At 47.2% G+C, this 27,195-nt stretch overlaps 3 protein-coding genes across 4 annotated transcripts in view; 1 reads left to right on the top strand and 2 right to left on the bottom strand.

Moving 5' to 3' along the window:
* MXRA7 (matrix remodeling associated 7) overlaps positions 1 to 2,002 on the bottom strand; it is a 54,518-nt gene extending 52,516 nt beyond the window's left edge. For both annotated transcript variants that reach the window (XM_075014936.1, XM_075014937.1), the window contains exon 1: positions 1,451 to 2,002. In XM_075014936.1, the coding sequence (XP_074871037.1) occupies positions 1,451 to 1,981 (531 nt within the window). In that variant the 5' untranslated portion in view covers positions 1,982 to 2,002. The remainder of the gene's footprint in view (positions 1 to 1,450) is intronic.
* The window catches only part of METTL23 (methyltransferase 23, arginine), a 32,282-nt gene continuing 6,788 nt past the window's right edge, over positions 1,702 to 27,195 (top strand). Inside the window, exon 1 of the mRNA XM_075014938.1 lies at positions 1,702 to 1,825. The gene's annotated coding sequence lies outside the window, so the exon portion shown is untranslated. The remainder of the gene's footprint in view (positions 1,826 to 27,195) is intronic.
* JMJD6 (jumonji domain containing 6, arginine demethylase and lysine hydroxylase) lies at positions 12,678 to 26,736 on the bottom strand. The gene is made up of 7 exons (XM_075014935.1): positions 26,297 to 26,736; positions 23,567 to 23,955; positions 22,774 to 23,060; positions 20,861 to 20,996; positions 18,987 to 19,125; positions 17,320 to 17,447; positions 12,678 to 15,597 (listed from the first exon to the last, which is right to left on the bottom strand). The coding sequence occupies exons 1-7, from the start codon at positions 26,423 to 26,425 to the stop codon at positions 15,561 to 15,563; spliced, it is 1,245 nt and encodes a 414-aa protein (XP_074871036.1). The 5' UTR covers positions 26,426 to 26,736; the 3' UTR covers positions 12,678 to 15,560.

Raw genomic sequence — 27,195 nt, 5'->3', positions numbered from 1 at the left:
GACCAGCACCAGCCCCCTGGGGTCTTTGCTGTGCTGGGGAAGCAGGACCAATGAAGCATGACTCCTTGGATGCGCATTTATTTTTAAACGGCCAAGAGCTGGTGTATAATCACAGAGAGGCAACCACGTTAGTCTGTATATTCACAAAACAGAAGAGCAGTCCTGTAACATTTTAAAGACTCACAAAATGACAAAAAAAAAAAAGTCATTTTTTCAATCCCTCTTTGTATTTATATATTTGTCGTTCCAGTTCATTTTCACACTATTCCAGATCTGAAGAGTTGGGTCTGCCCCACAAAGGCTAATAAATTATTTTGTTAGTCTTTAAAGTGCAACGTGACTGCTTTTTTGTTTTGTGAAGATCTGGTGTGTGTGATCCATTTACTTTTGCTACATGCCACGTGGGCATGACTGCAGACAGCCAGGACGCTTTCTAGGGCTACGGGACACCAAATTCTAGACTTGGAGTTGTCTCATGCTGAGACTGAAGAATTATACATTCAACTCTCTCCTTAGCATGGAGAAGGAGCAGCATTGGAGTCTGTCTTACAAGGGCCCATCCCCATTATACTCAGAGCTGTAAGAAAACGTCTCCCCCTCTTGGGGGAAGGTGAACAAAGGGGGCTGGGGGTCCCCCCCACTGCAGCCCTTTTCCTTATCTGGATTAGTGAGGTCAGTGACAGAGAGGACAGACAGGAGGGGGGAGCCTCACAAAGCAGATCTGCATCCTGAAGTCAGCTCCAGCGAAGATGGACCTGGCTGGCATTAAATCCTCCACAGCTCTTTTGCTGAAGCAGTAGGGGAAGGGGAGCGAACCTGGTAAATCAGCATTTCCCTGGAGCTACAACGAGTCGCGTTTTCCCCCTCACACAAGCCAGGCGCCTGTCACAACTCATGGGGCGGATGAGCGAGACCTGGGGGGGGGGGGTGGGTAGAGGCGGTCTGGTCCGGTCCGGAGACCACAACAGGACGGGAAAGGGGCTGGCGGGAAGCGCCCGGGGGTGGCTCACGCCCTGCACACGGCGGGGATGGGCTGTGCCCGGAGTGAGGCACCCACAGGAGGGCTCAAGCCAGCACGTGGAAGCACCGGACGCGTTGCCGAGGGAGCTGGTGGAATCTCCATCCCTGGGGGGGGAGGGTTCAGTCCCGGCTTGGCACAGCCCTGGCTGCGGTGGTTGAGCGGGGGTTGGTCCTGCTTTGGGCAGGGGGCCGGACTCGACTGACCCCCCACCCCCGAGGTCCCTTCCAGGCCTGGGAGTCTGTGTGCGCCGCTGCCACCGGCGCCCCACCGCTGGAGGCGGGGAGCCGCACGCCTGCCGCTCCCGGGGGCAAGGGCGGCCCCCACGTGCGCCGCGGGGCGCTGGGAGGCGGGAGGCGGGCGGCAGCCCCTCCCCCCACCCCGCAGCAGGCCCCCACCGGCTCCCCCCCAGCTTGGGGGCCCCGGCTGTACCTTCTCCTCCTCCTCCTCGTCGTCCTCCTCCTCCTCCGCCAGCTCCGCGGCCGCCGGGCGGGGGGCGCTCAGCTCCGGAGCGGGGCTCTGCTGCTGCGCCGGGTCCGTCCTCGCCGCCGCCGCCTCCTGGGGCTGCGGCTCCTCGTCCTCCTGGGCGCTCCTCGCCGCCCCGAGCTCCTCCAGCGGGATCCGCCGCCCCTCCTCCCCCTCCTCCTGAGGCTGCGGCTGCGGCTGCTCCTCCGGCCCGCTCGGCGTCCCCTCGCCCGCCGCGCGGCTGTCGCCCCGCCCGGCCCCGGCCCCTCCGGCCGGCCGCAGCTTCACGAAGAGCGAGGCCAAGATCACGGCCAGGAGGGTGACGAGCAGCGGCACCGCCAGGTACGGGTCCATGGCTGCGGCTGGGGCCGCTGCGCTGCTGCCCGAGCCCGCCTGGGTCCGGCCGCCCCGGGGAGTGTCAGCGGGCAGCGCCGTCCGGGATCCCCGCTCCGCGACCGCCGGGGCGGGCCGCACAACGCGCTCCCCGCCCGGCGTCATTTCCCCGGGCCCCGCCCGCAGCACCGCCCCAGCCGCGGGGTCTCGATGTTCCCCGCCCGCGCCAGCTCCCCTCCCCCCTCCGCATGGGGACCTCCCCCCCCCGGCGCGACGTCCCCCCCGAGCCGGACCCCCCCGCATGGGGAACTGTCCCCCTCGCGCCAGCCCCCCCCCCCGGCGCGACGTCCCCCCCGAGCCGGATCCCCCCGCATGGGGAACTGTCCCCCCCGCGCCAGCCCCCCCCCCGGCGCGACGTCCCCCCCGAGCCGGACCCCCCGCATTGGGACCTGTCCCCCCCCCCGGGCCAGCCCTCTCCCCCCGCTGTAGGAACTGGGTCCCCCCCCGTTGCGACGTCCCCCCCCCGGCCGGTTCCTCCCACTTTGGAAACTGGGTCCCCCCCAGCGCGATGATCCCCCGCGCCAGCCCCCCTGGCAGGACGTTTCCCGCCCGGACCAGACCCCCTCCCCGCCGCCGCACTGGGAACTGTCCCCCCCGCATGCCGGTCCCCCCCCCGCGGCCAGCTCCTCCCCCCGGCGATGTTGTTCGCACGGGCCAGCCCGGCATTGAGAACTGGGTTCCCCACTTTGGGGCGATGTTGAGAACAACAGGGCTGGAGGCGAAAGGCTCTTTCCAGAAACTTCTGGGGCTCGGCTAGTTATTAATTGAAATGAGCCTTGATTAGGCTGCAGCAGAGCTTAGGCAAAGCCTTTGTTCTCCTCTGCCAGGCACCTCGCACGCAGAGCCTCCCCCACCCCACCATACCATTTACATTCCGGGGGCTGGGCTGGGCAGCGCAGCTGCTGACTGGGTGCAGCACGGTGGGGTGGGGTGTGGGGGGTGATTGTGCTGAACAGTCTCATGGGTAGCCCTGCCGGTCTGGAGCTTCCCAACAAGCAGTTCTGCAGCACCTTAGAGCGGGGATCAGCAACCTGTCCCCGGGTGCTGAAATTTGACCTTTTGACTAATATGTGCTGTCCCAGTGCGGGTGATACTTTTAAAGTCACTAACAGTCCTACTTACAACAGTTTCATCCATAAATAAATTAAGCGGCCAGGCTTTACCGTTTGAGTGGTGGTTGGTAGCACTAGCTGATGCTTTGTTAACCCACAGGCTTTGAGCAAGCCCCTGGCTGCATGGAGGAGGGGGCCAGGGCTGAGCTCCTGCCAGTGAAAATTGGTGTGTACCACTCTTGGCGCACGTGCCGGGTGTTGCTGGCCCCTGCCTTAGAGACTAACAAATTGATTAGGTCATGAGCTTTCCTGAATAAAACCCACTTCAGATGACTGAAGTCTTCAATCAGCTGAAGAAGTGGGTCTTACCCACAGAAGCTCATGACCTAATACATTTGTTAAGTCTCTAAGGTGTTACAGGACTGCTTGTTATCTATAATGAGTAGTTTATATGGTATTGCCCCATTGTTTGGTAATGGAAGGTCTCGTCTTGGCACTCCTGGGAAAGGTGGATCTGGAGGTGGACCTCTGGAGATCCCTTCCAGTTCTGTGAGAGAGGTATGTATGTAAGACCATGCCAGAGCTCCAAAATGCCTCCATTCTGGAAAGAGAGAGAAAGCCCTTGCATGTGGAAGGCCAGGCTGCTTTTTGCATGGATAAAAAAGACTAGCAAAGGAAATTAAATGTCAGTGTTGCTCCCATCTGTCAAGCAGAGTTAAGTCATACTGTGTCATGGTCTCCCAAAGGGAGGGATGTGCCACTGCTTGGGACATTTTGGATGATTGGTTGGGTCTTTAAAATCTGTGCCTTCTAGGATTCCCTGCCTGTGGGAGGCTCAGATAAGGTTTGCAAAGCACTTTGAAAAGGTAAGGTGCTGTATGAGCGTTAATAATTGTTGTTTCAAGAGAGCAGACACTGGAATGTGGCTCTCAGCTGTACCTCAGCAAACATTTCATTGGTTGCATATGTAAGCGGGTATGTGTGAGCTTATTGATTAACTAAAAAATAGCCCCTTCTTCTCCATCCAAATTAAATTCCAAGAGAGGGAGGGAATGGACTGGAACTGATTCTTGCTGTTCTAGATAATCCTATCAAGCAGAAGATCATTAGCCTATGGATAATTGTATTCTTAGTAACAACCAACCACAGCACTTAATCTTCTCTGTGCAGCTTTAGGTTTCATGGGAGACCACAGCCATGCTACAGCTCAACGCAAACAACAATGAATGATTTACAGCTACTCTGTGGGCTTTAGCAATTCAGTGCAGCATTTCAGCTTCCCAAACGCATCTTTTATTACCTCTCCCCTCCCCTCTGGAGGCTGGTAACGTTATGGGCATCGGACATTTTGAGTCATAAAATAGAGGCAACAAATAAAAAAGCACTCTGAATGCCATAGGATGAACCCGCCATCATCTTTTTTGTCCTTGTGTGCTACTAATGGTGGAGGCTACCTCTTTCTCAGGCCATCTCCCATTATAATGTCTCCCCAGCTGGATCTTGTCATGCCTCATTTGGCACCCTGCAACTCAGAATATCACATCACTAGAAATGAGCTGAGCCTCATACTTGCCTTGTGAGCCAGAAGGGGAAAACCGAGGCAAGACATTATTAACATCAAATAGCTCAATAGCAGCCTCTGATGCGAGAGCCTCAGTTTCCAGATATCCCTTTGTAGATAGCTGGAGCCTGATTTCCAGAGACGTTGTACACCCACAACTGCAGCCAATGTCACTGGCATCTGTACTGCTGAAAAACCACCCAGAGATCATGGAAGTTTGGCATCCAGTTAAAGCGAAACATCTTTGAAAATGTCACCCTATGCCATGTGCCCAACATCACCCAGTAAGTAGAGCAGCAACACTTCAGCTCTCCTGAATCCAGTCTGTTGACTGATCTAGTGATTCCCAATTTTATTTGGCCACGGAACCCTTTTAAACTTGAAAGAATTGTACGAAATTTGCAGGACCTTTTGCAGAACCAGACATTTCCAGGCTCTAACCCCTCTTGGCCCCCAAACCCACCTTCCATCTCCAGACTTGGCCCCCAAATCTGCCACCCTATCCCCAATCTTCACCCCCCATCCCATAGACCTGGCCCCTAATCCCCAGGCTTAACCCCTCTCAGGGTCAAACCTGCCCCCCCCAGCCCCAGACTTAACCGCTCTGAGCCCCAAAACTACCCTCCAATCCCCAGGATTAACCTGCCTCAGCCCCAGACTGGTCCCTGGGACTAACCTATCCTGGACACTGGCTGTAGAGCCTACACCAGGCAGCCACATATGCCCAGCGGAAGGAAGGCTGCCAGTGGTGTTCCGCTGACAGGGGTGTGCCCACTCGGGTAGTGGGGCCAGTGAGGGGCTCTCTGCAGCTCCCTGCCCTGCTGGTGCTGTAATAATGGAACTAAATTCAGTTGGTTTAACATCCGGATTCCTTCTGCCGGCCATTAAACCAATTAAATTGGGTTCTACTGTTTCAGTGGTGGCGGGGCTGGGAGCTGCAGAGAGGTCAGCTATTGCAATGGAATTTTCTCGCAGAACCCTTATTTTCACTTCGTGGAGCCCCATTTGGGAAACGCTGCTCTAACCACTAGAACTCTCCCTTCACCTTTCAGATGCTCTTTGATCTTCTGCATTGATTGTTATTCAGGGTGGGAGACAATCTCCAAAAATGGACCATGAATAACTACGCTCCTTTACCCATCTGCTGAAGATGACTGGTGGTCTGTCTTTCCTGTGTTTTTTTTCCCCCTTTTTTGCACAAGCCAGGTAAACTTGCCCCCATCCCAACATGCATTTCTGGGGGATGTAGGGGACAGGGTTGGCAGTCTACCAGACTCTCCCATCTCCTCCTAACAAATTTTGCCCCTTTAAACTACCCCCTGAGGTAGACATCTGAGGGTGCACCAGGCCCCTTAAAAGACTAGCTCACATACACCAGCTGCTTCTGCCACTGCTCTCCCTGACTAAGCTTATAGGGAAGTCCTTTCCTGGATCCTAAAGGAGAGTTGACCCCTGTGCATCTGGAGATGAAGAAGAGGGGGTTCCAAGCCAGCAGCAGAATTAACACCTCTGGTGTTTTGTCTGATTGCAGCAGACTAAAGCTTTGTCTTACACTTGAACATTCAAAGTGCAGCAGCTTAAGTGGCAGCATGGCCATGGTAGGAACAGTGGAAGAGAGCTTTCCCAGTGCTCTAGGTAGACCAACTCCACCAGGGGAGTAGCTAACTGCATTGGGCACATGGCTCCCAGTGGCACTTTATGATGCTATAATTGTTCTGTGGGTGTCTGTGTGTTCACAATCTTGAGCCAAAAAGTTGCAGCTCAAACTAAGTGGCAGTGTAGACTTAGCCTTAGGGACAGGAGGCCAAGAATTCACATGGCACGAACACAGGCTTGGTCTGCATGAGGAGATTAGGTACAATTTAGGTGGCATAGGTTGAATTTCTGAGGAATCAGTCCACACTACAGGGTCTGTTCCATCAACTTCAAGAACTCCTGAAGTTGACTTTGGTGCTTCTACTTTCACAAGGAGTATCGCCAAATTTGACATTGCATGGTCAACATTAGCATAGTGCAGACAGAGTATTGTGAAATTCAATGTTCTTGGCCTCCTAGAGGTGTCTCACAGTGCCCCTATGTGACCACTCTGGCCAGCACTTTCAGCTCCATGGCATTTCAGGTGTGCAGGAAATGGCCTGGGAAAGTTTGAATATCATTTCCTGTTTGGGCAGCATGGCAAGCAGAGCAGCCAGCACATCCAGTCATGAATTTCCAGGGTCCCAGATAAGCTCCAGGATGGAGCACACAGGAGATCCAGGATCTATTTGTTCATGGGTACAACCCTTTTTCAATGGACAGAGGTAGCTTTTGAGAAAGCCCTGGTATTTGTGAGCCATCTTTAAAGAGTGTGCTGCCCTCTATTGGGAAAAGGGTGGCTATACACCAGACACTTTGCCGTCAACAAGGGTATAAAATAATCCAGGAAGAGCCAGCCTACACAGAAAGGCAAACAGTGGCTTTGTACAAACATAGTGATCATCAGACTAAGAACTGTTTCTGCCAACTATCTGTAGCTGGATCTAATCAGAATGGTTGAAAAAACAGGAGATCTTTTTAACTAACAAATGAGGAAGAGTAACAGAGGGGTAGCCATGTTACTCTGTATTTTAACAAAACAAACAAGCAGTCATGTAGCACTCTAAAAACTAACAAAATAATTTATTAGGTGATAAGCTTTTTTTGGGGCAGACCTACTTCTTCACATCTGGAGATATGCCTTTTCCAGTGCAGTGGGTCTGTCCTTTGAAAGCTCATCACCGAATAAAGGAGAAAGAGAAAGCCAAAAGGTGATGATTTAACAAAGGGCATTTCCCCAGGGACAGAAAATCCAGTGGAGGTGCTTAAGAATATGATTTTGCTTATTGCTAATTATTAAATTGCTAATGGAATTGCTAATCTACTAACTCTATATATTCAGATAGTGAGCAAAAGAAACAGACCTTTGCATCCACTCAGGAGTTTCTGGCACAGACCAGACATGCTCATTCCCACTAGTGCTTAAGCAAACCTGGGACAGTTTCATCTTGCTCTGGGTGTGTTGTACTAAGGAAAGACAATATCCAGCGCTATTCAGGTGTAATCCTAGCTCAATGCATCAGCTAGGTTACTGCCCACACAGGATGAAAACTGTGCTAGCACTAACCCTACTAAGGACTCTGGAGTTTCAAAACTGCCATGTTAGGGTATGGGCTGAATCATGCTTGAAAATCTTCCCTCTGTGGCTGGGAGCATTAGCCTGCTAGCAATCTCCATGCTGCTACACCCTTACTGTTAGCAAGGCTGCCTGCCACAGTAGCACAAGATGGCCTGACAGTCCACCCGGGCCATCTCAGTTTCTTCGCTTGCTGATAACAGCATAAGAGGGTTGATGTGGCCCTGAGGAAGCAGATGGACAGCTTCAAAGGAGACACTTGGATTAGAAAAATGACCTAGGAGGCAATCACAGCCCTTTCCCACCAGCAACCCCTTTCCTCAGACAGACAGTGGGTCAGACAGACAGTGTGGGTCCAAGCTGATAGATGCATTGGCAGTGGACAGTCACCACCACCTCTGGACCCCGTGGCAGATGCTGAGAGGGGTCCAGCACTTGTTATTTGAAGAAGGTAGAGAGCAGGCCCAGATCCACATTGTGTTACATCATGATCTTCCAACATGGTAATTTTGTTAGCACAGGGCCCCAAACTACAGTTATTTGCTGCTGTTTTAAATAAATTAACATGTAGAAGCTGTCCCCAAAGGGAAGAGCAAATTGCCTTACAATTTAGGGTTCCATCTTATTTTCTTAAACAAGCAGTGAGAAGATTTTGGCCCTATCTATTGTCAAAGAAAAGGCCCCAGGTTGTGTGCACACAGGGGATTTCCCTTACTTTGTTCTCCCACCAGAACAGCTCCAGTGGCGCCGGTGAGAGCACTAACACAGAGCAGTTGCTGCTGTGGTTTTAACCCCCCCCCCTTATGTCTTTCTGCTTACAGCAGATTCTTTGCTAATTTTGCCAACTCACTGTATAAACCAGTGTGCCCTGGGGCTTAGTGCACTGTCAGATTTTGAGAAAAAATATTTTAAGTTAATTGATTAAATCAGGGGTGGCCAACCCCTGGCTCTCGAGCTGCACGCCATTCTTTGAGCCATTAAACGCAGCTCCTCAGAGCCGTGTGCTGGGAGTCCCATCCGCTACTCTGCATGTGCGCCCCACTGCTTGGTGGGAGACGTAGTGCCTGGTGGCAGCGGCTCTGGTGAGTCACCAGCATGGAGTTATGGGGGTGTGGGGGAAGCTTGCTAAGCAGTTGTGTAGGAACACTGCCATTTTACCACACTGTTGAGAGGGTATTGCACATGTTGAATTCAGGAGTCACTGTGCAACATCATTTCTAACCGGTTTTCTGAGAGGTCCACGACAACACCCAGGAAGGAGGGGAACATTTATACTGTGTTTGGCAAAACTGCCTCTAACTGACACAAATAGGGAGAAGATGGTAGAGCGAGGCAGTCCCTCAGTGCTGTTATATGGTAATCACAGCTTTACAATCCAACTGGTGTAAGCTCCGGCAGCTCATTAGCAGCAATTAACAAAGGATTGATGTGCTCATTGTGAGCGCTAGAGGAAGGAGCCTTGTTGCAACTGCCGGTAAAATGATAAAGGGAATCTAAAGAATAAAGCAGAGCCAGAGTGGTCCTTCCAGACTACAAAGGCAGGCAGACAGGCAGGGAACAGCCTAAATTTGGGGACATGTGATATCATACATCATAAGCAGGGCTCCCTCTAATTTTTCTCCATCCAGGGGCAGAATAAGTTTTGTGTGTACAAAGGCATATGCAGCTGTGCACCAATAGAAACACATGCTGCCCCCCCCCCCCGGGTGGGTAGCTGTGGGTTCCTTGCTAATCAGCTGGGCAGCGAGCCATGCACTGATCACAGGAATTCTAGGGATAAAAAACAGAATGACAGCCCTTGCAAAAGTACTTCTACCACATAGCATTAGGCCAAACTCCAGCGTTTAATGATATAAGCATTTCAATGGCTCCACCTCCATTAAGATGTTAACTCTCCCTAAGGGCATGTGCTGGGAACCTGGGTTCATATAACAATGCTACTGCTGTTGGTTTGCTGCTTAGACCCAGCCAGTTTTCCAGCAGGCCAGGGAAGACAGAGAGCAATTGTGCATCGCTAGCCTTGCAAGAGCTTCACCGAGGGAAAAGGAAAAGAAAGTTTGTTTTTCAAATCAATCCTTGGCAGGAGGAATGGGTAAACTTGAGAGGAATGGACCAAGGCACAAGTCAGCAAACGTTCATATCTGGCATTACCACAAATTCGTTTCCTCTTCAAATCTCTTTCCACAATCTGTGTAACATTTTTAAAATAAGTTTCTTAGATTCCTCAGGGCTTGCTCTCCCTCACAACTGACAGCTGCTTTGTACTAACTCAGTCATCCTAGGCATATGGTTTCCTAAGAGCCCCTTGTTAAAACATACAAACAAACCCTTTGTTCCAAAAGTTGTTCCAACACATGCACGTCTTAAGATATACACAAGTCCCATCTGGTTTCTGCCTGAGACTAACTGGGATACTCCTCTGTCCTAGCCTCCAGAAAGCCTAACTCCATTAATCCATAAGAAAAAAAAAAAAAGCAAGCAAGCATTTAACAAGAAGTAGAGCAGTGCAAATCACTGTACTGCACTTTGAATTTAATCTTTTCCTGATCATCCTCTACATTACATGTGTCTGTAGTGGCTAGACAAAGGATACCCCCATCTTCCTGCTCACGAGATCAAGACCACTGGTGGTTTGTGACAGATACATGCAGCAGAAAGCAAGCTTCCAGCAATTCTCTCGTTTATTCCCCTCCCTCCCATTGATTGCAGTCTGACAATGAATATTAGATATGAAAGTCCCTCTCCTGGCCATCACCATGTCCGTGGTTGCCCAAGCTTCCAAAATACGCACTAGCCTCATCTGATGCATAGGCTAAGTCTATACATAAAACATTAAAGCGCTGACTCAGACAGGGGACAGTCTAAATTTGGAGAAAAATGAAAGCTCCTGTCAGGAATTCTACAGATGGAAGGCAGAAAACCACTGCAAAGAAAAGTGTATCCATGGCATTAGCACTGGGAGTGAAGTCTCCCAGAACACTAGTTAAACCACCTAAATGAGGAATAAGTTCCCAGAGCCAGGAGATAGTGTTGTAAAGCACCAGTGTAAACTAACTTGCGGTGCTTGGGGAAGGGGCTGTTTTTTCATACCTTTGAACCAGAAAGTTGCAGTGGATTGAAGCAGCAATATAAGACATGGCTTAATATGCAGCACAGGGCTATGACTGAGACCACAGAGTCAGTGGTTTTTATTCTTTTGTACTGCTGACCTGTCTCACAAACAGAGCATATTAATGCAACATCCCTCCTATTAAAAGTACTTTTTCATATATTTAACACTATTATAAATGCTGGAGAGCAAAGCAGGAGAAGTTAACAGCTTGTGACACCCCGCCAGCCCGAGGGGTCCCAATCCCCAGCTTGAGAAACCCTGCCACAGGTAGTAGCAGGGATACTGATATAAACAATGAGAGTTTGACACTTCCCCCACTCCATGCTGCAATGGCAGAAGCTTCTCTTTACACTCTAACTATTATCTGTTGCAAAAAGCACAGCAGGGGACAGAGGTACCTGCTACACGGTTGTAGTTTTTCCAGATTGCAAGATGAAAAAGTTACAAATATAACAATAATTTTATTAAAAATAAAACACAAGTCATCATCCTGACAATAAGGAGCCTCACAGCTCTACCTGGCAGAGGATGGATAAAAGCCATTAGTGGCAGTGATAGGCCTTGTAACTGTCAAATGAATCAGCAGGCTCCAGCACCCCTGCCAAAAGGACCACACACCGCTGTCTCAGGGAGTCCAGCCAGCACAGAGGTGTCACAGTGCCACTCATCTGACCCATAGGATGGCTAGGTATTCAGACAACTCTCAGCTGGGAGAGCTGAACACAGAGAAAGGTGGAAGGGACGCCAGTACTGGCTTCTTGGAAGCCGCAGGCTCCCTCTGCTGTATGTGGATTGATCAGGTATTTTCAAAGAAATGAGCAACCATAGCTGTGGTTCAGACAAGATTTCACCACTTGCTATAGCCTGGAGCAAGGGAAGAGATGAACATGGGATGCAACTGTTTCACAGCAGCAACTGAACAAGTAGAAAACCAGCACTTGGTTTCAGATGTTTGTTGACCGAATGGAAGGAAGGGACATCAGCAAAGCTGACATGCAGTAGCATAGCTGGAATCCCAATGCAACAAGTTTAAGCACCAATACATTTTTATCTGAGTTCAGTGAAACCTACCTCTACTTTTGACAGTTCACATTGCATGAATTGGTTTTTGAAGTGGACACTGCAAAAGTTATCACTGAGCAAATGCCTGAAAGCACAAGGCCTTTCTGACCCCAGCACTTTAGTGAGGAGCTAGCACGTTTCAAAAGCAGTGGCTACTCCACTTACTAGGAGCTTAGTCACATTAAGTCATTTGTAACACATTTTGCAGAAGGATCAAGGTGTTTTAGAAACATTAATTCAACCTAAGTTCACAAGAACCCCGCAAGATACATATTACCATTTTGTAGCTATGACACCAAGCAGAGAGGCAGCAGTCCTGAATATGGTTGCCTGTAGCACCTCCAGTGCAATATTTGTGAATTTCACTCTCCAGATTAGTCAGTCCCTTTCTCTTGCTCTGCTACTGCTGAAGCTATTTCACTTTGTATATATTGTGACATTCAGCAGCATGTTTGTGCTCTCAGCATGTGGTTAGACACACACCTGGGAAGCAGGACACCCACATTCATATTCTCAGTCAGGCAGAGCAGAAACACTTAGGCCTCCTGCATTACAGGTGAGTACTTCAGCTATTCTGGACCTGACTCTAGCTTTGAGTAGAAATACCATCCTAGAGTTGAGAAACCTTCCCAACAAAATTTTCAAACGAAATATACCTCTATGCAAAGACAGCCTGTTCCAATGAACATTCCTGAACACCTGTAGTTCAGAATCCCAAGCCCTATACCAAGCTACCTGAATAGAATCATTGCTTCAAGTGAGGCAAAGGATGGCTTTGAGGAAGTCAACAATTGTAAACAGACATTACCTTTCCCATTGCTAGTTTCAAATGTTACTGTATAGACCACTCAATACAAGGAGACTGTTTTAAATGACAACTTTATTGTCACACCAATGATCTGTTGCAGGCTTGGTGAATGCTCTGTACTCTGAAGCACCAGACGGTGATATTGCTCGAAAAGGAGCAACCTTCTTGGCAGGGGGAGGCAGGCTGGTTTCCCCATGTCAGACTTCAAGGGTGCAGGCCCATATATCTTTCATATAATAAAATATTACGATGAGACACAGCTGTAACCATGCTGAAGAGGATGACCTCAGGAACCAGGTAATGGCCAAACCATAGCGCTGAGAACTTTATAGTACCACTGTATAATTCCCATGCCCTTAGGAGGGGGCTATCTATCTCAGTCTGTAGCCACCACAGCTCCTAGACGCAGCAGCTGCAGCCTGCTCCGTGTTATGAAGCTAGCCTGCAGCAGGCCCTGGGCTAGCTGCCAACGTGCCCTGTGAGCTAGGCAAACTATAGACATTGTTGGCCACGGAAGCTGGATGTTTTGACCCAAGCCTGGCTTTAGATCCAGACAGCCTTAACTAAGAGTGCCTGGCAACGAAACTGCAGCAGTTCTGAGGAAAGTCTGTACATTTGTTTTCCATAGCCTTGGATTCCCTCCTTAGGGATGTTACTGATGAGCCGCCTGCCTCACACCCCCGAACTCACTCCCACTTCTCTGCTACAGGAAAGTGACTAGCACAAAGGAGACTGGCACACAATGGTCTGTACTGCTGATGAACAGGATAGTAAGCAGGACTCACTTTATAACAGACTGGATCGTATCCTGAGATAGGAGAGTCAACACAACCAGTAAAGGACAGTGTTAAAAACTAGCATTGAGGGAGTCTCCTTTAATACACTGTATACAGGTAATTCACAGTTGAGGCTGCCAATTTGCATTTTAATTCAGCTATTAGTGCAGGGGTCCCCAAGTTTTCTACCTCATCCCCCAATCCCTGTCCACATTCCCCTCCACAGAGCTGGCTATGGCTTGAGTTCTGGAAGAAGGGGGCTGCAAACAGATGTACAGAAGCCAATGGTGTGGATGGGGCAGGACAGGAGTGGATGGAAGCCTGCAGCTGTGGGTCAGGAGCAGAGCTAAGCAGTTCTCCACCCTGCAAGGCCTGTTGCAGGCCCCAGCCACAACCACCTGAACATTCCTCTGCACTCCTTCAGAGGGTAGGCCCCACAGACTGAAGACCTCTTCTCTAGTGCCCAGGCAATGTGACTTACATGGGAGACAGTGCACTGCTTTTTTTTTTAGTTCCCTCAGCCTAAAAGTGAGACTGAAATGAAGCACATCCACTGTCTGTTAGAGCTTAGAAAGGTGAAAGAGAAACAGCACAATTAGCTTGCTCTTAGGGTCAGTATTTTTTTAACAGAGGAAAAATGGGTATTCCTTTCCCTCCCCCTTGCATAGCTTCTGAGGGTACATCTACACTTCCCAGGAGATTGACCTGGTCAGGATCAGTCTTCCAGGGTTCAATTTTGTGCATCTAGAGGGGATGTGCACAATTGAACTATCAGGGCTGGACAGTCGACCCCTCTACTCATCACAAGGAGCAAGGGAGTCCATCAAGAGAGTTGCTCCTGTGTTGGCCTCCCTTTGTGAGGCTAGCCAGATAAACCGACCCTAGATAAATCAATTCAAGCTGTGCAATTGCTGAAGCTGGAATTGCACATCAAGGATCAACTTTCAGGTTTAGTGTAGACCTGCTCTCAGATGCTGGGAGCAGGTTATGGGAAAACTAATGCCCAGGCCCATCTTAGTAGATTGCTTGTGGATGAGAGTTTATCTTGGCACAATACCACTGGGAACCCAAGCATCATGTTATTTTAAACTGCTGAAGACAGAATAACCCAACCCCCCGCCCCCCCCCCGGCTTTAATCTTTTATGGATCCTAGAGCAAGTGCTGCAAAGCTCCTGAACACCCAACCTGAGAAACAGCTAGCTCGGGCTGAATATAGTCTAATCTCGTTAGAAAAGATTTCTCCCTATAACTAAGGTTGATGGATAACTGTGGGTAGCCAGTGACTTCTACTATACAAGAAGCCACACAGCTCTTGTTCCTTCAAGCCCCAGTACTACACCCAGGTGCCATTTCATCTTTTTATACTTAATATGTCAAATACCAAGCATAAGTATGTATGATCATTGCTGGTTAAGGGCTTTTAGACAAGATTATTCTTTTGTAATATATATATCAAATATTAAAAGAAACATTTTCCTTGCAACAGACTGAATAAAATTCAAAAAGGATGGAGCTTTGCAATACAGCCTGCTATTCTGAGAGACCTGTATTCATCTAAACTATTTAGGTGATTAATATGACTACAAAACGTGGTTCCCACAGGTAGCCATTGCTAGTCACTTGAAGTCACCTTAGCATTCAGAGTACATAATAGAGTTGGTCTTCCTTCCAGTACACCATCCACTGGATGTCTGTGTTGACTCTAGAGCAAAGTTGCTGAGATCCTCTCTTTTAACTTTGGTGCATGCAGTATATATAAACGTGACAATGTCAAAGCACAGTAGGTTTTGGGATGTAACTGCTGGTTTTAAAAAAGTTCTTTAAAAACACACTCTTTTCCTTGCCAACTTCTTGAACTGTAAGACACTTGGCATATCCTTGCCCAGAGCCGAGTTATTTCCTGGTCATGTAGCGCACTTGTTTTGGGGCACAGAAGGACACTAAGCATTGCACAGTAATTTAGACTTGGGAGTTCCCCCTCATTAGTCAACATGGAGTCATCTTTTGTCAGCATGTGATGGATAACAGGCATTTGGATCAAAGTAGCAGTGGTGAAGACTTGAGAAGGACCATGAAAGTAGACAGAAGCTGAGGGGCAGAACAGAGCTGACTGTTAATGGAGCTTCAATGGCAGCTGTCTCTAGACCGTTCTTGTTATCTCTCAGGGGTGAGCACGACTTCCACAAGATTCCCTAATCCTGCCAAGAAAAAAAAAATTACAACTGTCTATCATGATAATAAGTAGAATACTACTGTCTGAGTTGTGACAGAGGAAAAATGTTCAAGGACCAAGGGTTTTGTGTTGTTGTTTATACAGAGCTGCAGCTATGCTTTAAAAGGCTTGGAAAAAATTCTGCTTATGTGGACTGAATTCCTCAGAAAAATGTCAACACCTGCAGCAGAAACCCCCCACCGAGCCAGTACTACATCATCGTCTAAGGGTAACAAGCAAAGCATGAGCTGCAACATAGGCAAATCTGGAAGAGACATCTGAGGAACAGAGGGGCTTTTAGACAAGATTAGTCTTTTGTAATATATATCAAATATTAAAAGAAACATTTTCCTTGCAACAGACTGAATAAAATTCAAAAAGGATGGAGCTTTGCAATACAGCCTGCTATTCTGAGAGACCTGTATTCATTAACTTTTGCTGCTAATTCTCAGTCTGAAGTCAGAACTGGCTGCTAGGACTGAAACAGACTGTCATAAAAGGTGATTAGAACCCCAGCTGGAAAGTTAGATGCTAAGTCAGTCAATTCCAAACATTTAAGGAGTGTTTGGTGTTTTGACTCAATTCCACATGACCTAAATACAACTCAGACAGGAGAAGTTGAGTGCTGTATCTCTGAAAGTGATAGCTATATAACACCAAAAGACTGTCTAGTGAACAAGGCTGCTCCAGCTGGGTCAGTAATATGTGCATCTTTCTACTAATTCACCACAGAGTGTGCAAATTCATGACAGATTTAGAGCAACCTCAGGGTCTGTGATGAATTAGAGGAGGCATAAATGAACATGAGGTGGATGGTGTCTTAGTGTGCTTAAACTGTCTCTTCTACGCAAAGGAATCAGGGACAACTACTAAGAAGGAGGATGGTATAGAAATCCAGCATTTGCCAGAGCTTTTTGGTAGTAAATATCTCCCAAATGCCTAACATTTTCCAATCCTCCTTTCCTTGGTGTCCATAGATGGGACAAAGAAACTTATCCCAATAGATTCAGGTGAAAGGCTGAAATTCTGCTGTAATTTATTTAAAAGTGTCTCCCTCCTCAAAACAGCTAAGATCTCAGTTTTGAGCAAAGCTTTTTTTTTTTTTTTTTATTAAAGTGTTAAAACAAGCTTTAGAATGAAGCTCATAATCCATTCTCTCACAAAAAGTAGATTAGTAGGCAGAATAAAAGTATGAAGAACCAAGTATACAGTTGCTTGAAGCTTTTCAGTTTGGGCAATCAGACGATCAAGCCCTGTCCTCTGTTTGTCATTCCTCTCCTTGCTAGTTTACCAAAAATTATGCTCCTCAGTGAGCAGAGAATGTGATATTCTGCATGCTCCACATGATGTGCCACTGCTCCATGGTCACCCCCACCAATTAGAGCATTCCTTCTATATATCAAAAAAGATGAGGAGAAAGTCATAAAACTGTTTATTAAATCATGTAAAATTTCTCTATGGATTTTTTTTTTTTTTTTTTTTTTAAGAGAGCAGATCTTAAGTTCCTGTTTGGAACAAGCCAAAGTATTTAGAATTGGAGAGGGGAGGAAAAAGGATATCAGTGGCAAGCTGTTTCACAACCTAGGCAGCACCCTTATCGTCAACCCGCCCCCCCGACAATGCATGATGGAACAGTATAACCTAACCCTACCATCTGCATCTTAAAATATCTTATTTGGAAACAAGAAGAGCTGTCACATCTGATTACCTGGAAGAGCTGCGCTCTTTGCTCACACAGTCATCTTGAGAGGTAGTGTCACCATTACCCATCATGCTACAAGTTCTCCTCTTTTTCCTTCTATGCATCACTCCTTCAGTTTCTGAGCCAGAATCACACTAAAAACAGATAGAGAAAATAAAGTAAATGCAGGGAAATACAATCCTTCAGATATCACTCAGAAGATCCCAACAGGGAATCACATCTCTGCTAGTACACTCAGAGAAGTTCTTATGATGCTCTGGGTAGGAACATGCATCATTTCTATGCCAGGTAACAAGTTTAGAGTAAGGGACTAAAAACTAGGACTTCTACATCTGTTTCTGTTCTGCCACTCACTGCACTACACATAGCCTCAAACAGGGTTTCCCAAACTTTATACAGTTGGGACCCTTTTTTCCCCCAGTACCTTTTTTTGCAGCCTAAAAATATAAACGCATTAAAAAAAGAATGAAAAATGAATAAATTCAGATTATTTACTCACACTAATACATTGAATATTACATAAGTATTTTATATAAAGATTTATATTAAAGTGCCTAACTTATTGTTATTACCTTAATTGTGCAGGAAAATATGAAGTGTACCAAATTAATAGGATTGTCCGTGATTTTTTTTTTTTTTTTTTTTTTAAGGACACCCCTCTCCCAAGGGCTGGTACTGGGCCACGGACCACATTTTGGGAAAACGCTGGCCTAAGATTTTCAGATACTCCAATCAGGTATCTGAAGGCCCCTGATTTTCAGACTGAGTACTCAGCACTTTCTGATAAGTCACAATTTGTCTCAAACTGGGAAAACAAAATAGTCATTTCTGAAAAAGAAAAAAAAAAAATCTTGACCCTAGCTCTGTGTCCTTGCTGCCCATCTGTAAAATAACCCTAGTTTTACTTGTCTACTTAAGGATAGATACAGGTTTGTAAAGAGCCTCAGGTGAAAGGTGCTATGCAAGTACCAAACCAATTAATTTTCTCAAAGGCTTCAAGAGTTGGTGGGAACTCAAACTTACTTTAACACTAAGAACTTTTAGCAAGTCTCTTATTCCTGTTTCTCTGAACACCTTAGAGAATTAGTTACAAAATTTTGTAAGAGTCAGTTAATACAGCTACGGAGTAGCAGGTAAATAAAGTTTGGAGGATGTTCCCAGGTATTGGAACTTGAAGACTGCATGGGGAGACTAGGAGGCAGGGCCTACATGCGTCCATTCTCAAAAGGTCTCAAAGAAGATGAGGTACATCCATGTGGGACTTAAAAGAAAGGGACGATCTGCAAAGAGCTGGATGCCAAAACAAAAATGGAAAGCCAGTGGAGCCATGAGATGATTGTGCTGCTTCTTTTACCAAGCATGCTGAGCAAAAAAAATATAGAAGAGAAAAGAGAATCAGGACCATCTCATAAATCCAAGTGTGTTATGGAGTGGGCAACCCCTCACAGAAGTCTAAAGCTCTAACCAAGACGCACCCCATGGTCCAGTACTTTCTTTTATGCTCGCATACATTTGTCTCCCTCTTCTGCATTCAACTATTACCTTCAAATCCACCTGAATGGAAAATTAAGGAGATCTTTTTCCCCCCTAAACAGAGACAAATCTTTCACAACTGATTGAAAAAAGAGTAGTGCAGTCATGGGATAAGGGTCATCTGCAGTGGTAATCCTTACCTCTGAATCAGAGTCTGAAGAGCTGGAGCTAGAGGAACTGGAGGAATCACTCGAACTATCAGAAGCAATACCTGTTGATTCTTGTAGATCAACTGAATCAGCCAACACTGCCAGTTCAGGATGCTCCTGTTTTAGGATCCTAAATACAAATATCATGATCAGCATGTAGAACACATACTGAGAAACAATGAAATGTCTTTGCTTTTATTTTATGTTAGCATACACCACAAAAATCTGTTCATCACCCATTGCTCTTGCACTAACACGGTAATGGTTCACTAAACAGGTGCATCAGCCAGCACTTTATGCACTCTAGCTCCGATGGCTTTTTATACAGTTGCCATAATTATTTGACCCTAAATTTACATTTTAAACACAGGTCATCAAAAGAGAGGGCAGTAATATCTAATGTCAATTCCATCTTCCTTTCAGCAGGACCTTATTAGTGGCAACCACTGAGTTGCTTTTTTCAGAAGTAGTTAGAATAAGCTGTGCTTATATTCAGAGGCTACTGGTGAGAAAAATACCTTGAATTTAAAAAGTTTCTAGAAGATATTGGATTTGGGCTTGGGATAGCTCCACAAATAAGCATATTAAACCATCACTTTCAGATTACATGAATAAACAAGAACCACTTCAATAGTACCCAACATTGTTATCAGATGACTAGTTGGCAGAATCTCAGCTGCTCCCACAAGAGCAGTGTCCATGTCACAAAAACACCACAATTAGACTCATTGTTGGCAGTCTCTGCGGAGATCAGAGTGGGCATGGGAAGAGAAAATAACATACTCTCACCATAGTAATCATCTCTGTAGATCAGGGAAAAAGATTCACTCTTATTAGGGGACAGAGGACTCCCATCTCCATGACTAGGGGTGTGGGTGTGTGTGCGCGCGCGCGCACGTGGGGAGAGAGAGAAACACAGGTGTTTTGTTGACAAAACCTGCAGTGTCTCCACACTAAAAATGCATTCTGTTGATACTGTCGACAGAACTCAGCACTTGTGTTGGAAGACTTCTGCCTCTCCCCACCAAAAGGCAGAACACATTTCTTGACAGAATCTGTCAACAAAAAAATCCATGTGGACACTGGGGGGAGGGAGGGCCCTCTGTCAAACAGGGCTCCTGGGTCACTGGGCAGCCCCATCTACTGTGCTTGTGATCAGCTGCTCTGTCAGGAGTGGGCAGAGCAGTCCAGCCACTCTGTCGACAGAGCAGATCGCTTTTTCGGTCTGCTTTTGCACGTGGACTCAGTATCTCGACAAGTTTTGTCAGAAGATCTCTTCCGACAGTGACTTCTGTCAACAGATCGCTGCTGCACAGACATAGCCCATGAGTACCAATACAAATCCTTTTACCAAGACTAAATTCTTAGAGAAGCAACTCCCAGCATATTGGTTCATGTAGCTTTTTTTTAAAAAAAACAAAAAAAACAAAACAAAACAAAACAAAACAAAAACCACAAAACAAAACCTGTGACATAACTAATGGAGCAAACTCACACAGCCCCAGCAGAACACATTTTGGTAATCCCTGAATTAGAGCATTATTTTAATTACATACTGTCTCTACAATTTATCATGCTGGGCAAAGAATTTTCAGAGTGCATCCTATCACTTTTATGGATATCACTTGAACTCATCATGTCAGCTCCACAAGAGATATTAGCTGCTTCTCCACACAGCAAGACTAAACTCACAGGTGAGAGAATGGTCTTTAAAATGACACCAGGTGTTTTCCCCCCAGGAAAGCTGTACATGAGTATTTATGGTTAGTGCTACTCCAGCTGTGTGTCATGTTTTGAAAGTGTTTGGGCTATCCCCTCAACTGCCTAGAAATCAGAAATATGAACATAATGTACTGCACCATTACCTGTACCACTTCCTTGATAATTTTGGCCTTCCTCTTACTGTCTTGTGCCATACCACAGGGAAGTTGGTACAGCTGGCAAAGTTCTGTGTGATGGCAATGGTTGTATCGAGATTAAGAACTACGTGCCACCAGCCACCTACAAAATGCAATGCAAGAGCAACTTTTAGATACGCTTCCTTGTATTATTTAGCTAAAGTATTGTAGATACATCTATATAAGGTACTTATGTGGTCCCTGTTGCCTAACTATCTGAGCATCTTGGAACCTTCAATGCATTTGCCCTCAACACTCCACTGATGTGTTACAGATAGGAATCTGAAGCACTGGCAGTAAGTGGCTTACCTAAAGCAAACAGTCTCTGTGGCGGAGCAGAAAGAATCAAGTTCAGCTTTTGAGTCCCAAGCCAGGGCTCTAACCACTGGAATAGCCTCTCCTCTCAGACAGACTCAGCAATAGCTAGTAGAGCCCATGCGTGCATGCACATGTAAAAAAGTAATTCATAAATCTGTACAGCTCTCAGCCTTTGTATAGGGTCTTTCTTATATATTTTTATAGTATGGCAAGAGTATGCAATCAGCTTGTTCAACTACTCCTGTTAGGGATTTAAACTTTCTGTCCTTCTTTAGAGTTTCTGGACCCTGACTGTCACATTTTCATTCTAGGGAGTCACTCCACTCACACTCTGATGTCTTCCTCATAGGATGACAGCTCCCAAACACACTTAGCTAAAGCAGTATAAAGAAGGCTGCATGCAGGCTGGTTTCCTAGTTTTTATTTCAGTATTTCCCCTAGACATAAGCCCCTATTTGAAAGCTGTAATCATTTGCCTCAGTGCTGTACTCTTCTGTTACTGAACTTGAACCTTTCAGGATACTCCAAGTCAAATCTTCATGTTTGGTTAATTAGCATTTCTGAGCACCTGTCTTGCTGAAAGCTTGCTTAGTTGCAAATACCACTGTGACCCAAGCTGCACAAAGGCCGAATATCTAACTGCAGATCAGTTTTCATCCTTAAAAGTTTAACTTGAAGAATTCCACTACTTTTTAATAAAGTTTGGGGTGGTTTTTTTCTCCCCATAAAAGGGAGAGACTAAGGTTCATATGATCGTGCTGCAATCCCATTAAAAAAAAATAAAGCCAAAGTTTATGATGGAAACTAATAATGCTCTTAACTGAAGACATAATAAAAAGGCACAAACTGCCACGATGATTTCATGTTTGCATTCTCTTGTAATAATCAACCTCATTTTACAGAAAGGTAAACAGGCATTGAGGGGGAAGGTACAGGATTTGCTTAATGTCACATAGCAAGTCAGGGACCAATGAGAATATTCCAGAGTCAAATTGCCCTCTATGTGGAACTCTGCAATTTCCCAGAAATGCTATACCCTTTTAATAGAGATGCTTTTAGAAGCTCAAACATAATCTTGCATTTGAAACTGAAGTCATGGAATCAAGATGATAGATTGGGTTGGTGTGCACTTTTGCATGACTCTTTCCTCACACCTCTCTGTTACTACTCACAAATTCTGTCACTTGTTACACAGTTCATAATGCAAGAAAGAAAATGAGAGAAAGTTACTGGTTTTCAAAAGGTCTCTATTTTTCCATGCTTTGATTATTTCCTCACTATATAGTTTAGTTCAGGATCAGCTTCCAAGAACACAACATGTTGTATGTCTCATGCTCTACTTGTTATGTCATCAATGCCCTGTAACAAGGGACCATACATAGTATTTATGTTTTAGATTTTCAAAGGGTAGCACAAAATGGTTTGAAACAATGTTCTATAGTATACAGTTTTTGAGAACGAGAACCATATGAAAAAGCTTAGATGCCTTCTCAACAAGGATACATTTTAATGTGCGTTCTCCCATACCATTACAGATTTCCATTGGAGACACCCACACATACCTGGTACAAATACAGTTTCGCCGGGTTTTTGCACAATTTCCAGGGGTTTGAATTCAGGAGGCCAGGTGGGGAGCTGTGTCCTAGGGTATATGATACTGAACCAAGTGATTGCCTCATCCTGCTGGTTCCCTCCTTCTTCCCGTGTTACTTTGATCAACTCTCTGGGAGTACTAGTAGGGAAGAGGCACCAGCGCTTATGTCCGTGGACTAAGGCATTCCAAGCACTAGTTCCCAGAGGATCAATATGAATTCCTGTTCCTGATCGAGGTGGGCCCATTACAAACCATCTGTACATAGGAGAAAACACATTCAGGCATATTAAAAAAATATCGTCTTCTATTAACTTTTCCATTAAGCAAGCATGTTTCCATTCCCTACCACACCTTAAAATTAACATGGATCTTTATGTATTTCTCTTTGGGCACCAGAAGCAGACTTGGCAGAAAAGTACTGACTATAGCAATTGCTAGTTTAACATTACACAAAGGGTACATAAATGTTTTTACCTAGTGTAAGCACTACCAAAATCTCACTGAAAGCCTAATAGTAAGCTTGACCCCAGAAACATAATTTGTAAATTCACAGGCCCTTTACAGCACAAACAACATAGCCCTGCATTGGGCAGTCTTCTCATTTTACAAATGAGGAAACTGAGGCACAGATCAACAGGTTCAATGTCACTTAGTAAAGAGCTGGTAACAGAACCCAGGAGTTCTTCCTGATCCTCTCTAGTCTACATCTGCAGGATAATCTTGAGATATTTGTAAATCAAAGTAACATGGAAATTTTGTACCTATAAGGTGGTCTGCGTTTCTCTCCTGCATATTGAAATAGGTCATCTGTGAAGAACTTGGGCACTTTGTAGTCTTCCAGGAGTTTCCTACGCTTAGGATGCTCTCCATAGCTGCTGTCAAAGATGTAAAGGGGACTGTCATCACGTGTAATCTCCATATACTCAATGTAATATTTCATCTTCATCTTCACAGAGTACCCGTCATTGTCCTCACCGCACTTGAATTTCTGGTTTCTGTACTTGCGCTTCAGGCGTTCTAGAGTCCACTTCTCTTGGGCAGACCATCCCATCTGAGCATTCAACAGGACGACAGGCTTATAAGGCTTTTCATATCGCTCAACAAATTCTTCCACTGATAAGTGGAGTGCGTCTGCCCTTTCCACATTATCCTGTAAAATCAGGAAATAGATGGGAAAGAGAGCCACAATGTAGTACAAATTATGGTAAATATCACAGGTCAAGTTTCTAAAGACTGGTGCCAAAGATCATAACTACACTACAGCCCTAGTTCCACAGGGTATACCAGTGGTGGCCAATGGAGTTGTGTGTGTCCTGTGAGACATTTTGTTTACAGTTGATCATGAAAGGGGTTATCAGATTCCACTTGTTTCAGTGTGCAGTTTTTTCCTACCTGAATTACTAAAACGTGACTAAGAAGCAAAGCAAGAGCATGTCTTGTGAGGTGTGTACTGATCAAACACAGCATTAACTACAAGAGCTGTGTACTTCCTCTGCATCCAAATGGGCACATTCCACATATTCTAGGTATGCAAGTGCAGTAAGCAAACATATCCTGTCTCACCCAGGAAACCATCTTGGTTATGAGTCTTGCAGTCCACTGACATCAAGGAAGGCCACTCATGCAATCTACTCCTTAGTCTAGTTGCCCATTGCTGGTTTTTCACTGCTGGAGGTCAGGGATGGGGAACCTATGGCCTGTAGGCTGAATTTGGCCCACAGCTTGCCCCGAGCAAGCCCAAGCTTGCCCCAATGCAGGGGGCAGTGGGAGAGGAAAGAAGCCCCGATGCTCAAAGATCAGACACAGCCAAGCCTCTGGCTGGATTCAGCCACGGGCTCCATCTGGCAGGGAGGAGGAAGTAGGCTCTGGGAAAAGCAGCACAGGGAGGGCCTGTCCCCGCATTTGCTTGCAGGCTGCAACCTCATCGCTCCCACTGGTCAAGAATCACAGCCAATGGGAGTGATGGGGAGGCTATGCCTGCAGGTTCATAGCCACATGGAGGCACCCTTTTCCCTCCCCACCCTAAAGTTATCAGTTTGTATCTAATTTTTTCTTTCTATTAAATTTTCTTTGTCTCAATTAGCATTTATCAGGATTTTCCAGATCTGAAGAAATTGGTCTGTCCCACGAAAGCTCACTACCTAATAAATTACTTTGTTAGTCTTCAAAGTGCTGTAGGACATCTTTTGTGTTTTGTGAAGGTACAGACTAACATGGCTAACTCTCAGAGACTATGCAACACTAGGGCAGTTAATGAGGTGACAATAATTCTTTTCCATTTTCAAGCATTCTCTTTTTCTTTCAGCCCACATACGGCCCATTATCTGCAGTTCCTGCCCCCACTGATCCCACATACTCCAAATGCAAAAACGTGCCTGCGGGGCCCTCCACCAGATCTGAATCCTAGGGTTCACAGAAGAGCAGCAGCAGGAGCTCCCTCCCTCTCTCCTCAAGATAAGGAGGAAGCTACTTCGAGCAAGATGAATGTGCAATCCATATAAAATTCCTTCCACAATCTGGCCTGTCCTTGCCCTCCCATATTTTGTTTGATACCCAATTTAGACTAAATATCAGATGGGCTTGTCTGTATCTGCACAAACAACAAGTCCTGTGGCCGCTTTATAGACTAACATATTTGCAGCATAAGCTTTCATGGGCAAAGACCCGAACCAGAAAGCCCAAGAAAGCTTATGCTCCAAATATGTTAGTCTATAAAGCGGCCACAGGACTTCTTGTTAATTTAGACCAGTTGGTTCTTAACCTTTACTGCAGCCTGCACTCCTTTGATTCTCAAAATGTATTGTTGTACCCTTTATCAAAAATCAAATATGTTCTTGCAACCCTTATCAAAAATGGAGATGGCGGGGGCACTATACACTTTCAAATGCATATTAAATATGTAAAGTGTACTACCTTAATAAGTACATCGGTTTGACAAAATAAAGTAGTTGCACTTAGGTGCCTGTGCTTAATTTGTGTTTTTGATGATTTACCCCCATGGGGTGAATGCACCCAAGGTTAAGAACAGCTGATTTAGACTAAAGCTCCTTGGGCCAGGGGCCTTGGCCACTTCGGTGCTTGAGATGTCCCAGCTGCGCTTCTGGCTAGGAATAATCTGATGGCTTCAGAGGATGCGGCCAGCCGCGCACCACTGCCCGGCTCTCCGCCTGCCTCTGTGGAACCCCACGGCCACGTGCCCCTTTCTATGCGGGGCCGGTGGGGGAAGTCTCCCAGCTTCCCCTCTGCGACTTCCCACACGGCGCTGGGGTGGCAGCTCCACACCCCAGCCCGGGACCCGTTCCACCCCGGCCACCTCCGTCACCGGAGCCCCCCAGCCCCACGCTCCGACTTCAGCCTGGTCGAGAACCGCCTCCCCCAGGCGAGGCCGCAACGTGCCGCCCGCCCGGTCCCCCGGCGCCAGCACCCTACGCCGCCGCCCAGGTGTGCGCGCCAGGAGCCGAGCCCCGCGCTCGCCCCCGGCCCGTCCGCACCGTGCAGGCCGCCGGGTTGAGCGGGAAGGTCTCGCAGTAGTTGTGGCGGGTCCAGTCCAGCGAGTCCTTCAGCTCGGGCCGGGCGCTGCGCTTCGCCTCCCGGATGCGCTTCTTGCTCTTGTGGTTCATGCTCGGCGAGCCGGGGCCGGGGCCCGCCACCTCCTCCGCTCCCGGACGGGCCCCGACAGCCGCCTCCGCTCCAGGCCCCAGTTCCCGCCGCTGCTACCGCCGGCACCGCTAGGGAATCCCGGCTCCGTCGCCGGCCGCGCTCCCGGCCAGGGCCCGGGGACCGATCACGCGGCCTCCAGGCTTCGAGAAACTTCACCCCTGCCGCCGCTTCTACCTCAGCCTGACCGGGGGCCCGCCCCCGAGCCTTGCGGCGCGAGCCCATTGGCCAGTGCCTTCCCTTCCGCCGCGCGCCCTTGCCAGTGCCCGGCCATGATTGGTCGTGAGGGACCCGGATAGATGAGGTCCTTGCCGCCATCTTGGGGCGGCAACGTCAGAGGCGGGGGGTTTGGACTGAGCTTCCGCCTCCAGGCGCCCTCCCTGCATCTCCCGCCACGGGCTCTCTGATTTCTTCCCCCCCCCCCCGCCTCCACGCGCTCCAGCCCCGACTCAGATGTGCTCAGCAGCCCGGCCAGCTCTTCCCGCTGGTTACTCAGCCGACGCTGGGCCGGGGCTCTCCGGGGTGAGAGAGAGAGAGGCTGTAGCCCCGGGAATCCCCCACGTTGGCAGCTAAGCGTTCACCTGTGGCAGCCCCTGGGCTTGCGGGTTCTTCTCCAGTGCAGGGCTTCCCAGACTTGGGAACCTGTTCTTTTTTCAGTACCGTTTTTTGTGGCCTTAAAATATAAACACATTTTAAAAAAAATGAAAAATGCATACATTTTAACCGTTTATTA

Source organism: Carettochelys insculpta, chromosome 20 (genome assembly GCF_033958435.1).
Source record: "Carettochelys insculpta isolate YL-2023 chromosome 20, ASM3395843v1, whole genome shotgun sequence".
Lineage (NCBI taxonomy): Eukaryota > Metazoa > Chordata > Testudines > Carettochelyidae > Carettochelys > Carettochelys insculpta.
Note: the sequence above shows the minus strand (reverse complement) of the source record. Positions and strands in the feature narration are given on the sequence as shown.